This window comes from Pseudophryne corroboree, chromosome 12, assembly GCF_028390025.1.
Source record: "Pseudophryne corroboree isolate aPseCor3 chromosome 12, aPseCor3.hap2, whole genome shotgun sequence".
NCBI lineage: Eukaryota > Metazoa > Chordata > Amphibia > Anura > Myobatrachidae > Pseudophryne > Pseudophryne corroboree.
The window spans coordinates 150,207,620-150,221,627 of record NC_086455.1 but is presented as its reverse complement, the minus strand read 5'-3'; the positions used below and the strand labels follow the sequence as shown (position 1 = coordinate 150,221,627).

Here is a 14,008-nt window from a genome sequence, read left to right as displayed (position 1 = left end):
TGCTGGGAATAACTGACGCTTGTAAAGACCTTGTAATTGAGAGGGTTCATCGGGTGGGACCACCCCCTCATACTCCATCATCTCGCCCTAGAGTTATATTGTTTAGATGTATGAACTACCTCCACAACGTCACATTCTGGACCACTTCTAGACGACATCGGACGCTCATGTGGGAAAATCAGCAGTTATATATTTTTCAAGATTTCTAAGCAAAACATACACGCACAGGAAAGGCATTTAACCCTATCTGCTCCACCCTCGTCTCTGAAAAACGCAAGTTCACATTATTATACCCAGCGAAACTACATATATATGAAGGGGATTCCTTTGTGGATTTTACATCTGCTACAGATGCAATGACCTACATAAAATAGGAGAAGGCTGAAACTCCAGCTGATATTTCCGACCCCCTCCCTGCATCTCAGGACACTTGACCATTTTGCAAATGCTGAGTATAAATGTTAATGTTTTTTCTCTCTCTTTCTTTGAAAGACTGTTCTATTTCCCTATGTTACACTTGTGATATTTCTTAGTTCTAACATCAGAATTAGACAGGCTTTATTCCTAACCACTGTCTTTACTGGGCGTAACACTTCAAGTGTCATATTACTTTATTCACATGCCATGTCTTTTGATTTCTTGTTTTATAAATGCTAATAATATATGATACATGCTACTTAATGTGTCCTGCTGCTAGCCGGGAGCTGCTCGCCGGTTAAAGTTGTAAATGTTATTTTCTCTAATGTCCTATTTGGATGCTGGGGCTCCGTAAGGACCATGGGGAATAGCGGCTCCGCAGGAGACTGGGCACAACTAAAGAAAGCTTTAGGACTACCTGGTGTGAACTGGCTCCTACCTCTATGACCCTCCTCCAGACCTCAGTTAGAATTTTGTGCCCGGCTGAGCTGGATGCACACTAGGGGCTCTCCTGAGCTCTTAGAAAAAGAAAGTTTATTTTAGGTTTCTTATTTTCAGTGAGCTCTGCTGGCAACAGACTCACTGCTACGAGGGACTAAGGGGAGAGAAGCGAACCTACCTGCTTGCAGCTAGCTTGGGCTTCTAGGCTACTGGACACCATTAGCTCCAGAGGGATCGAACACAGGCCCAGCCTCGGTCGTCCGGAGCCGCGCCGCCGTCCCCCTTACAGAGCCAGAAGCAAGAAGACGTTCCTGGAAATCGGCGGCAGAAGACTTCGGTCTTCATCAAGGTAGCGCACAGCACTGCAGCTGTGCGCCATTGCTCCCCATGCACACCTCACACTCTGGTCACTGATGGGTGCAGGGCGCTGGGGGGGGGGGCGCCCTGGGCTGCAATATAGAGTACCTTGCTGGCAAATAACACATAATATAGTCATAAAGACTATATATGTGTAAAATACCCCTGCCAGATATACATATAAAAAAGCGGGAGAAGTCAGCCGAAAAAGGGGCGGGGCTATCTCCCTCAGCACACTGGCGTCATTTTCCCTCACATCTCCGCTGGAAGGATCGCTCCCAGGCTCTCCCCTGCAGTTTCCAGACTACATAGGGTAAAAAAGAGAGGGGGGGGCACTAAATTTAGGCGCAATATTGTATATATAAGCAGCTATTGGGAAAAATCACTCAGTTATAGTGTTAATCCCTGTGTTATATAGCGCTGTTGGTGTGTGCTGGCATACTCTCTCTCTGTCTCCCCAAAGGGCTTTGTGGGGTCCTGTCCTCAGTCAGAGCATTCCCATTGAAAGAATGGTGGACAATTATATGAATGACAGCATCCAAGTAGGCATGTTAGACAGTCCGTACGTATACTGGCAGGAAAAAGAGGCAATTTGGATGCCCTTGCACAAACTGGTTTTATTATACCTAAGTTGTCCCCCACTCCAGTGTGTACTCCGAAAGAGTGTTTAGTGCAGCCGGTAACCATGTCACTGATTGGCATAGGAGGTTACTTCTACAAAATGTGGAGAAGATGATGTTCACCAAAATGAATTATAAATTCCTCCGGGAAGACCTTTACCAGCAATTGCCTCCAGAAAGTACACAGGGACCTGTGATGGTGGATTCCAGTGTGGACAAATTATTACTTTGTGAGGAGGAGGATTTACAGACTTAAAGAGGTGAGGAATCAGAGGATGAGGATGAGGTCGACATCTTGTCTCTGTAGAGCCAGTTTGTGCAAGGAGAGATTGATTGCTTCATTTTTGGAGGGGGCCCAAACAAACAAGTCATTTCAGCCACAGTCGTGTAGCAGACCCTGTCAATGAAATGATTGGATGTTAAAGTGTGCATGTCCTGTTTATACAACATAAGGGTGGGTGGGAGGGCCCAAGGACAATTCCATCTTGCACCTCTTTTTCTTCTTTGCATCACGTGCGGTTTGGGGCCTTGTTTTTTTTTTAGTGCCATACTGTCTGCCACTGCAGTGCCACTACTAGATGGTCCAGGTGTTTGTGCCGCACACTTGTGTCGCTTAACTTAGTCATACATCTACCTCATTGCATCTCTTTTTTCTTCTTTGCATGATGTGCTCTTTGGGGCCTAGTTTTTTTAAGTGCCATCCTGTCTACCCCTGCAGTGCCACTCCTAGATGGGTTCACTACGGCTGGCCGGCGGTCGGGCTCCCGGCGACCAGCATCCCGGCGCCGGGAGCCCGACCGCCGGCTTACCGACAGCGTGGCGAGCGCAAATGAGCCCCTTGTGGGCTCGCTGCGCTCGCCACGCTACGGGCACGGTGGCGCGCTACGCGCGCCACACTATTTTATTCTCCCTCTATGGGGGTCGTGGACCCCCACGAGGGAAAATAAGTGTCGGTATGCCGGTTGTCGGGCTCCCGGCGCCGGTATACTGAGCGCCGGGAGGCCGACCGCCGGCATACAGAAGACCACCCCTCCTAGATGGGACATGTGTTTGTGCCGCACACTTGTGTCGCTTAGCTTAGTCATACAGCTACCTCACTGCACCTCTTTTACTTCTTTGCATCATGTGCTGTTTGGGGCCTAGTTTTTTTTAAGTGCCATCCTGTCTGCCACTGCAGTGCCACTCCTAGATGGGCCAGCTGCTTGTGCCGCACACTTGTGTCGCTTAGCTTAGTCATACAGCCACCTCGGTGCAACCTTTTGGCCTAAAAACAATATTGTGAGGTGTTCAGAATAGACTGCAAATTAGTGGAAATGAATGTTATTGAGGTTAATAATACTGTAGGATCAAAATTACCCCCAAGTTCTGTGATTTTAGCTGTTGTTATGTTTTTTTCAAAAATCATCCAGATTCAAAACCAAAACACGAAAGGGTGGTTTTGGCAAAACCAATCCAAAACCAAAACACGAGCGGGGAATTAGAACCAAAATCAAAACACAAAAAGTGCCCCCCGCACATATCTCTGCAAAATATCATTACCCACCGTGTGTAGCTGCATGCTGTTGTTCTCTGGGTTGAACATTGGGCATGGAGCATGCTAGATGGGACAACACAGGGAATGACCTGCAGGAGCCATGAACACTATGTGATGTTTAAGATATATTGTTCCGATCCGCATCAGAACTATATATTAGATGATGCATTGCATAATGTGTACCTGTTTAACAACTTTGTCTCTCTGATAAGATAAAGACATGGAGGAACACTACAGAAGGAAGCTAGAAAAGATAAACAACTTGTATGATATATGCATAGAAAGTACCAAAGTAAAGTTTTTATGATTGTGGAAAACTCCTTACCTTTTATTCATTGTATACATTATTTTAGGAGAGAAGATTCATAGTTGTTTTGACCGATTATCCATTTTGTTGTGTTTTACACACAGAAGAACTTACCCATCTGAGGCTGTAATATTAAGAAAATCAGTCTCCGTCTTGTGGGGAACAAATCGCACACAGGTCAATGTTTCAAACTCCTGCATGACGGTTTTGAACAAAGTCACCTGTTGGCTATCTGCATTAAAGAGAAACTGGATTTTTAATTGAGATTGTCATGTTAATTGACATTCTATACGCAACAGCAAAGAGGAGCAATAGGGCATACTCACTGTAGAGAGAAGAAAGAATGTAAGGCACATTGACCATCCCAAGTGAAGATGAAGACCAGAGGCATTGTGCACAGCTGATAGCACTGCGGCCTTTTTTTATGACAATGTCACCCTCATGGATCATCATGTTGCTATCTGGATATGCCATAAAAAAAAAGAACTATCAGTAATTCAATCTGTCATTCACTGTATCTTTCAGCGCGATCAGCCAATGGCTAATTCAGTTAAGCCTTTTCTAATACATTACACACCGTATTTTAATACTACTTCAAAAATTTCGCTTTTTAGTTCTATGCATTTGAGTTCACACATTTTTATACAGTTTCAGTAAGTTACATTGATTTTATATCTGCATACCTATTCAATTTCTCACCCTGAATTGTTGCAAATATACTCATTGGAGTCAATATTCTAAAGGCCCATACACATTAGACCAGGCTTTTTCAACCAGTCTGCCGTGGCACACTAGTGTGCCGCGACCAGTTGCAAGGTGTGCCGCGGAGCCAGAGCAGCTTCCTGCACCTTCAGAGTGAACTGTTGGCCCGGGCTCTTCTTAGAGGATCATTCATGCTCCGGCTGTGACCTGTGCCTTGATGGCCCGGCGGTGTGATATCATAGGTCACAGCCGCCGCATCTCACCACCCAGCCAGCCCACCCGCCTGCATACACATCTTCCAGTTCCCACCTACATCCACAGCTTTCCTTGCCCACCCACATCCACAGGTGCCCGATCGCCCGCTGCTCAGTATTCACAGCACTCCACTATGAACAATCCCCGCCACTGAGGAACAGGGAGGGGGACAGCTGACCGGTAGGGGCTAATGTTTCTTATGTTATTTCTCCTGTGGGGAGCAGTAGGATTTATGGATTTATGGGAGGAACAATGTGAATAATTCATGTGGGGAGCAATAGGATTTATGTGGGGAGAAATGTGATTTATTTATGTGTGAGCAACATTATTTACAGTGTGTGAGGAGCAATGTGATTGATTTATGTGGGGAGCAATGTGATTGTTTTTTCTGTGTAGGCCAATGTATGTGTGGATTTTTTATTACTGTGAGGCCCAATGTGTGTTTTTTGGGAATTTTTCTGTGGGGGTCGGATGGTGTGCCTTGGCAGTTTTAAAATATTGTTTGGTGTGCCGCGAGTAAAAAAAGGTTGAAAATCACTGCATTAGACGATGTCGCTCTGTGAGGGACATCGTCTAATATTTCCCCCTCCCGGGACGGCCGGTTGGCGGCCGCCTGTACACACTGAGCGATATGACTGCTCATATCGCTCAGTGACGTCTCGCCCCCGCCAGCCCTGCATGAAGGTAGTGGACGACAGTCCACATCCTTCATGCATGCCCTACCGGCAGCGACGATCGTTGCCGACCTGCAGGGCCGCGCATCGGTCGTCGCTGGCGGCATACATGCTTGACGATAAAATGAGCGACGTCGCTCAAGGAGGGGGAAAATGAGCGACGTCACTCATTTTATCGTTAAGTGTGTATGGACCTTAAGGCAAATTTATAGTACAAGGAGTGAACTACTGTATTTATAATATTAATACAGTATTTCCTTAAGCTAGATATACACTATAAGCTTCTGACCAATTCAGACCAATTACGCTCAACTCAAAAATCCCAAAAATGGTCAATGTACAGCGTACAAAATACCCAGTAATCATTCATTTCTATATGATCCCATCAATCTCAACTTGTTTTGCTGATAGTGTACCATACACTGTACACTATACATTGGCTGATGTATGTAAACACTGCATTCTCTGAACAATTTAAAAGTGACCTGAAATACATACAATAGTAAGTGCAACTCTCTCTGTATTAGGAACAAAAATGTCAATTTTTTGACCGACCACCAGGCACTTGTGCTGCATACACACTAAATAATTATCGGCCATGTTGGTCAGAAGTAACTATATCGGGCAAAAAAAATCTTATAGTGTTTACCCAGATTTAGGGGTCTATTTACTAAGCTTTGGATGGAGGTAAAGTGGACGAAGATAAAGTATCAGCCAATCACCTCCTAACTGTCATTTTTCAAATCCAGCCTGTGACATGACAATTAGGAGCTGATTGGCTGGTACTTTGTCTCCGTCCAGTTTACCTCCATCCAAGGCTTAGTAAATAGACCCCTTACTGTACTACATATTTCCCATTTCCCAATCTGCCACTTTGCACAGCTGTCTGCCAGAAGGGGAATGCCTAGATCATTTTACACATACTGTAGTAGTAGGAGCTTATACCAATTGTGACCTTGGCACAAGATAATATTAGAGACTGAAGTGATGGACAGTGGTGTACTGTGGTGAGATAAGTAGCAATACTGCGACACACTAACATATTCAGCAGGACTTGCACAGCTGCTATATATCCTGTTCCTCCAGAGGTAGATATCAGAGCCGGGGAAATCGTATAGATGCAGGACAGACAACACACCTGCAGGGGAGGCAGTCAATTGACCACCACATGCAGAGTCTGTATCTAGCCTAAAGTCAGGACAGGCAGCTGACAGATGAGGTCAGAATTGAGGACAAGGTCAGGGCAGTCAGCTAATAGACAAGGTCAGTATTCAAGCTAAGGTCAGGACAGATGGATTACACTCAAGATTAGTATCCAGAACAAAACAATTAAAGGTTTGTTGGCGCTGTGTGAATAAAAACCTGCAGATCTGCCTCTTGACAAAGCCGCCTGTTGTGCGGAGAAACGCCTTTAAGGAAACGGAGGGGAGACCCCTGGATTGATTATTGTGCAGGAGAATCTGGCTACTTGTATGAACTGCTAACTGCAACTTCTGCACTAACTCATTCTCCTGCAGTATCCTGATTGCCGCCTGAATGCTAGCAGCTGTACGTGATGGCTCCCTGCATCATCATCTCCGCCGCTTCACAATCAGAAGCTACACACAGTGACCACGGGCATTGCCGGACCTGCTGCCTGTCATCAGCGGGTGCTCTCAGCAGCCCTTGTTATTGCTACACTCGCCGCCTGACCATCAGCGGCTACTCTTAATGGCCCTTTGCACTGCCGCCTAATACACATACCAGCCACAAATAGTGGCTCCTGGCCCCGGTGCACCTGCCGTGGTACGTCCAGCGGCTACTATGACAGCTTCTGCTACTTACATACAGGACTGACCGCTTGATTACATCTGACGGCTTTTCATAACACCATCTCGACTAGTCACTCTTCGGGGAAGAGGGTAAAAGATGGAAACATAGAAAATGCATTGAAAGAGCCGAAAACCATCTAAAGTGTATTGGAAAAGCTGGAAATCATAGTTAAAGCATTGAAAAAGCAAGAAAATATGATTTCCAGCTTTTCCAATACACTTTATATTGTTTCCGGCTTTTTCATTGTATTTACTATGTTTCCGGCTTTTACCATTACACGTTACATGGTTTCCGGCTTTTTCAATTGCATTTCCTATGATATCTGGCTTTTCCAATACACTTTACATGGTTTCCGGCTTTTCCAATACACTTTACATGGTTTCCATTTTTTTTTAGTGCATTTCCTATGATTTCCGGCTTTTTCAATTGCATTTCCTTTGATTTCCAGCTTTTTCACTACACTTTACATGGTTTCCGGCTTTTTCACTACACTTTACTAGTGATGAGCGGGTTCGGTTTTACTCGGTTTTACTCGGTTCTCAAAAACGGCATCTTATTGGCTCACGGATGTCACGTGTTTTGGATAGCCCATAAGGTTCTGTTTTGAGAACCGAGTAAAACCGAGTAAAACCGAACCCGCTCATCACTACACTTTACATGGTTTCCGGCTTTTACAATGCATTTCCTATGATTTCCGCCTTTTTCAATTGCATTTCCTATGATTTCCGGCTTTTCCAATACACTTTATATGGTTTCTGGCTTTTTCATTGTATTTAATATGTTTCCGGCTTTTCCACTACACTTTACATGGTTTCTGTCTTTTTCAATGCATTTCCTATGATTTCCGGCTTTTTCAATTGCATTTCCTATGATGATATCCGGCTTTTCCAATACCCTTTACATGGTTTCCGGCTTTTTCAATGTATTTACTGCGTTTGCGGCTTTTACCCACACCCACTCTTTGGTGACCATGGATCACCCATCATTGTTGTTTTTACATTCTGTGAACCAGGAGACGGTGCACTAGGCATCTGCACAGGAAATGCATGTATGCAGATTGACAGTCTACTAATAATCTATATACCACTAGTCTATGGATATAGCATTGAGACTGACTGAACACATACTGAGAGTCTCTGCTTGCTGCAACTAAGGGTGGTAAATATATTTAAATATTTATTCCTGTTCTGATTATTTACTTTTCAAACTCCAGGGACTCTCTTTTTCACACAATAATTGTGTAAGTCTAGAAAAATACTCCGTGACTTAGGTTACTATCTAAGAAATATCGATTTTAATTGTGTATTCCTTGTCATTATTGTTTTGCAATGTGTAATAAATTGTTATTTTTACAAGTATTGGTCCTGAGATATCAAGCGTCTACCTGGTACATTACTTATAAGTTTAGTATCCAGGCTGCGTTCATAGACAAAGTAAGTTTGAGGCAATCGTCAGGGTGGAAACAGAAAAGATCCGTCTTCACGCAATAGTCACATAAAAAGACAGTAATCAGGCTTCAGCAACACACAGAACAAATGATACTGACACTGGCATGACAGAGAAGCTCATTACATTATAAGAAAAAGCAATATAATAGTACATATGTAATGAAAAAGTTTCAAATCACATCATCTATTGAACAGGGCTAGATATGTTTGGTCAAATAAGGAAGATGTATTGACTATAGTAACTCAAGGTAAGATTGTATTTTACTGTGCACATTTTCATAGAAAGTGCTCAATGTACAGTATATACAATACATATTATATACTGGAGCAAACTGTTTAACACAATGCACCTCAATGAATAATACCTTAACATAGTAGCCTTTTACTTTTGTTACTAGGGACAGTAAAACCTACAGTTTTGATCCAACCACAGATGGTAATGGGGTTGGATGTGCAGTTTGGAAACTATGCCAAAAGCACCACAGATAACATCAATTAAAACAAATTTATTTATCAAGATTTCGACAAACTGCATGAAAAAAACCACAAGTGATTAGTAAAAAAATAAAATAAAAAATGGTTGTGTTCTGATGATCAAGGTACAGTTGCTCAAAGTGCCGTCTGTCTACTCTATATTGCCTCTCAGAGTGAGAAAACAAATAAAAATTATATAATTAAAAAACTCCAATTTTTCTAACCCAGCCTACTGTATAATAGAAAAGGTACAGTAAAGTACAATAGAGAGGGTCTTCAAAAACTCTCAGGCCACTATAATTATACAGTATTGGCTCAATGATGAGTTGCATTGGATTCTTACTGGTACCTCTGGCCATAAGGTTCCAGAGTAAAACTACAGTGCATGTTCTTGGGGGCTGAGGGTGGTAATGGTGCAATGTGTAGGTAGTGTGAAGGGGTGCTAGTGGTGAACTTTTTTGGAAGAGGGGTATGATGGTTATTGATGTAATGTGTTTAGATAATAGTGGGGTGGTATTGGTGTAATCTGTAGAGAAAGAGGTCGGGTGCTTTTGGTGTAATGCAGTGATGTGGAACCTTTGGCACTCCAGCTATTGTTGAACTATACATCCCAGCATGCCCTGCTACAGTTTTACTATTTGGCCATGCTAAAACTGTAGCAGGGCATGCTGGGGTGTGTAGTTTAACAGCTGGAGTGCCAAGGTTCCCCATCACTGGTGTAATGTGTGTGGAGAGAGGTGGAAATTGTATTTATGTAATTGTGGGAATAGGGAGTGGTATTGATATAATGTGTAAGGAGAATGGTGGTGTTGGTACTGGTATAATATTTGGTGACAAAGAAGGCAGTTGTATCATTGAGTGTGTGTTGAGAAGGTAGTGGTATTACTGCAATGTATGGAAAGAGGTGAAAGGGGTGTAAAGTGACTGAAAGGGTGGATATTGTAATGTTGTAATTTAGGGATGGAGGTGAGGGTGTAATCGGTGCATATTTGCCAACCTTAAAATGTTCCTTCTAGGTAGTTCCCAGGGGGGAATGCAGTTAATCAAAGTGAGGGTGTGGTTGGACCAATAAAATATCTTTATTTGAGAATCACATCGTTGTGCCCTCTCGGATCTATTCATAAAGTAGTGAATAGTGTAGAGAAGTGAGCCAGTGGAAAAGTTGCCCATGGTAACCAATCAGCATTGACATAACATTTATAATTTGCACACTATAAAATTATACAGAGCAGCTGATTGGTTGCCATGGGCAACTTCTCCACTGGCTTACTTCTCCACACTCTTCACTGCTTCATGAATAGACCCTCTATCACAACCATTTCAATAGGATGTGGGCAGGAAGATGGAGGGTAACCTACTCTTCCGGTAGACTTCCATCTAAAAAAAAATCAGGTGTTGCTGTAATCTGGGTGCTGTGTGGTGGAGATGGTAGTGGTATAAAGTGTGGTTAAGGGATAGGGTGGTATTGATGTTCTGTATGAGAGGAAGGGTGAGGGTAATATTGGTGTAATGTGCAGGGAGAGAAATGGAAGTGGTATTGTACTGTACTGGGAGAAAGGGAGGGCCATATAAATAATATGTGATGTTATGAGTGGGGGTAATTGTTTAATGAGTGACGTGAGCGGTAGGGTTGGTAGTAGTGTAATGTGCTGGTAAAGGTGAGGGACTGGTAGAGTAATGATGTAAAGGGAGAGCTGTCAGTTGGCTAAGGAGTAGTACTGTAATATGCAGTAATTGTTGCAATGTGTAGAGAGAGGATAATTCTCAAGGCAATAAAAGGAACTATTTCTTAATGTCAGGGGTGAATACAGCATTCCCAGCATGCTTGAAGACAAAGTAGTTTGAGGATAACACTCTATAATTATACTGCTATATATATTTAAACACCTACAGCATGTTTTGAGTGCCATATGTGGCTGCTTGCCAACACCCACAGTGGCGGCTTATACACAGTACTCTTGATTTGAAAATGTCTATGGACAATTTGGCCACACAAATGACACAAATGACACAAGGCCATTTCATAACATTTAAACTGCCACTCTGCCCCTAGAGTAATCCCTCATATGCAGGAGGATATATTTTAATCTATCTTTCCCCGTGAGTTGTATAGGTATAATGTGCCACCAAAAAAGACATTGACAGTAAGGATTTTCCATTCTATGTTTTTCATTCATGCATAAATTTCACATTGATAAAACATTATGGAGCAGTTGAAATGACTCACTGAACCCATTGTGAGTCTGTCTCTAACTTTCATTGCAATCTTACCTTTATTTGACTGAACTATTCTGTTAAAGATATCTTTAATTTCTAAAGATCCATTATTTCCTGTGAACAATAAAAAAAAACAATTAGACACTGTCACTCTCAAGACAACTATCCTTTTTTTTTTACACACAGCTTTCATGCCAACTTAATCCCATAACAGTATTTACTGTACGTACTTGGTGTATTGAGAAAGAAAGTGTCCTGTCCAGAGAGAAAAGAAAAACAGCGCGACTGCATGAGAGTGGAGGGGATTAAACCCCAAATCTGAGGGCTGTCTTGTGAGGCACCTTGTGATTGTTTTGGCCAGTTGTGTTTAGAGGTGTGTAATTAGGTGGTATGTGAGAATTTGTGGGCTGCAACAAAGCCTCTTTGTTCCTGTCTTCCCATTCTCCCTTCCCAATGGATGTCTTAGTGGTGGTTAATGTATGTATATATATATATATATATATATACCTACAGAAATACACCATACTCATCATTCCCAGGAGAGCTCGGCACTCTTAATACATTAGTACATAAAAAAATAATGGAGTTTTAGTTCATGGATTGTACAGTGCATTTAAGCTTGCAGCCCAACATCAAGGGACCCCATCTCACTGCAAGTTCTACTTACTCTTTTGAGTGCTGGGCTCTCAGTATATTTTTATATATATATATATATATATATATATATATAAAGAGCAAGTTCAGGCGGCACTCCACGGATTTACAAAACCAAATAAGACAGCTACACCAGCTTGATTGTCAACGTTTCAGGTGCTATTTAATTACACCTTTCGTCAGGATACAAATAAAGAAAGTACAACATACCTTATATAGATCACCAGTGTTCAGACCCCAATCACCTTTGCCACCCTTTTCCGGTCACGGGTGCCGTCATTAAGCACGGCCATCCACAGCTGACAGGAAAACGGGTTGCCATAGCAACCCCCAACCAACCAACACGTAACCTACGTGCTCCAGACCACCCACACCCCCGGAGCCCGCCCAGCGGCATCGCGTAAAGCCGCGTCTACCAATGAGCGGACGGGGGAGGCGGGGGCCCGTCGCCTAGGCAATGAAATGCTTACCAATGTGACAACAAACAGTGTGCGGAATCATGCTGGAACATAACACAGGCAATCAAAGCATATAACAATATCACATTGTGGTGCTTCGTCATGAGTACAACAACTAGGGTTAAATAAAAGGTCTGGATGCTGCAATAATCACGATATTAATGAGTCGGTTATCTAAGGAATTACGGCAGTATTGCGGTATATATTAATGATCAGAAAGCTATTACTTTAAAGCTGGTAACATCCATGGAAAGAATTCCTAAAGGCATTGATTAACCACCCTTACAACACTAAATGTGTCAAAGATCATAGCAACAACATAGCCAAATATAATATTAGGTAACAAAGGGGTTAGGATATGTCCCTGCGCACAAATGCCGCCAACCCAAGGTCTATCCTAGTGTGTCACCTAACACACTGAAATAATGCTAGAAAGGGAATATTAGAATAATCCCTAGGTGGCGCAAATAGTAAAAAGTCCAAAGAAATTACCCGTGTGGGCTAAAGTCCGTTCCTTTTCATACAAGTGAGTTCATATATGAATCCGTCGTCCAAAGATGATGTATGAAAAAAAACACAATATAAACACAAATGTTCAGTACAGTCTCTGTGGGTATTAGAGGAACAAAATGTACACCCAGGTTCCTTCGACTATTCAGTACTTGGGATGTGCAGTTCTACTCGTAAGGTCCACCTCAGTGACTCGCATAAATGGACTGCTTACATGTGCTTACTTCTAAAACAATTGTATAAATCACATCAAGGTTTCTTTCACCCATACAAATGCAGTATCCAAAATAATCAAGCACCCACGAGTAGGTCTCTGGGTATATAGGATGCTCACGTGTATGCTTACTTCAAGGTGCGGTGTACTTTCACATCAAAGGTTTCTTTCGATGTTTTCCGCTGTCTTTCTCCTCTATTCCTTCAATTTTAATTATTACCAGCAGCCTATCGTCTTCCCAGGAGCTTTGCTGCTGCTGAATAGTCGAAGGAACCTGGGTGTACATTTTGTTCCTCTAATACCCACAGAGACTGTACTGAACATTTGTGTTTATATTGTGTTTTTTTTCATACATCATCTTTGGACGACGGATTCATATATGAACTCACTTGTATGAAAAGGAACGGACTTTAGCCCACACGGGTAATTTCTTTGGACTTTTTACTATTTGCGCCACCTAGGGATTACTCAAATATAATATTAGTTTATGAATCCATTCAGCAATAAGCCGCCTCTCCTAGAAACCGAATTAATTAACAGTTAAATGTGTCATTAAATAGAAAGACTCATTATCGCTGCTAGCAGACCTATTAGGTATACAAAAAAAACATTTCGTTGCCTAGGCGACGGGCCCCCGCCTCCCCCGTCCGCTCATTGGTAGACGCGGCTTTACGCGATGCCGCTGGGCGGGCTCCGGGGGTGTGGGTGGTCTGGAGCACGTAGGTTACGTGTTGGTTGGTTGGGGGTTGCTATGGCAACCCGTTTTCCTGTCAGCTGTGGATGGCCGTGCTTAATGACGGCACCCGTGACCGGAAAAGGGTGGCAAAGGTGATTGGGGTCTGAACACTGGTGATCTATATAAGGTATGTTGTACTTTCTTTATTTGTATCCTGACGAAAGGTGTAATTAAATAG

At 42.8% G+C, this 14,008-nt stretch overlaps 1 protein-coding gene across 1 annotated transcript in view; it reads right to left on the bottom strand.

Annotated features, from left to right (window-relative positions):
* Positions 1 to 13,380, bottom strand: part of LOC134979998 (embryonic protein UVS.2-like) — a 96,027-nt gene extending 82,647 nt beyond the window's left edge. Inside the window, exons 1-5 of the mRNA XM_063946594.1 lie at positions 13,250 to 13,380; positions 12,383 to 12,414; positions 11,313 to 11,372; positions 3,999 to 4,137; positions 3,791 to 3,904 (exon numbers count right to left, since the gene is read on the bottom strand). Coding sequence (XP_063802664.1) covers positions 3,791 to 3,904; positions 3,999 to 4,137; positions 11,313 to 11,372; positions 12,383 to 12,414; positions 13,250 to 13,380 — 476 coding nt within the window. The remainder of the gene's footprint in view (positions 1 to 3,790; positions 3,905 to 3,998; positions 4,138 to 11,312; positions 11,373 to 12,382; positions 12,415 to 13,249) is intronic.
* Positions 13,381 to 14,008: the final 628 nt, after the last annotated feature.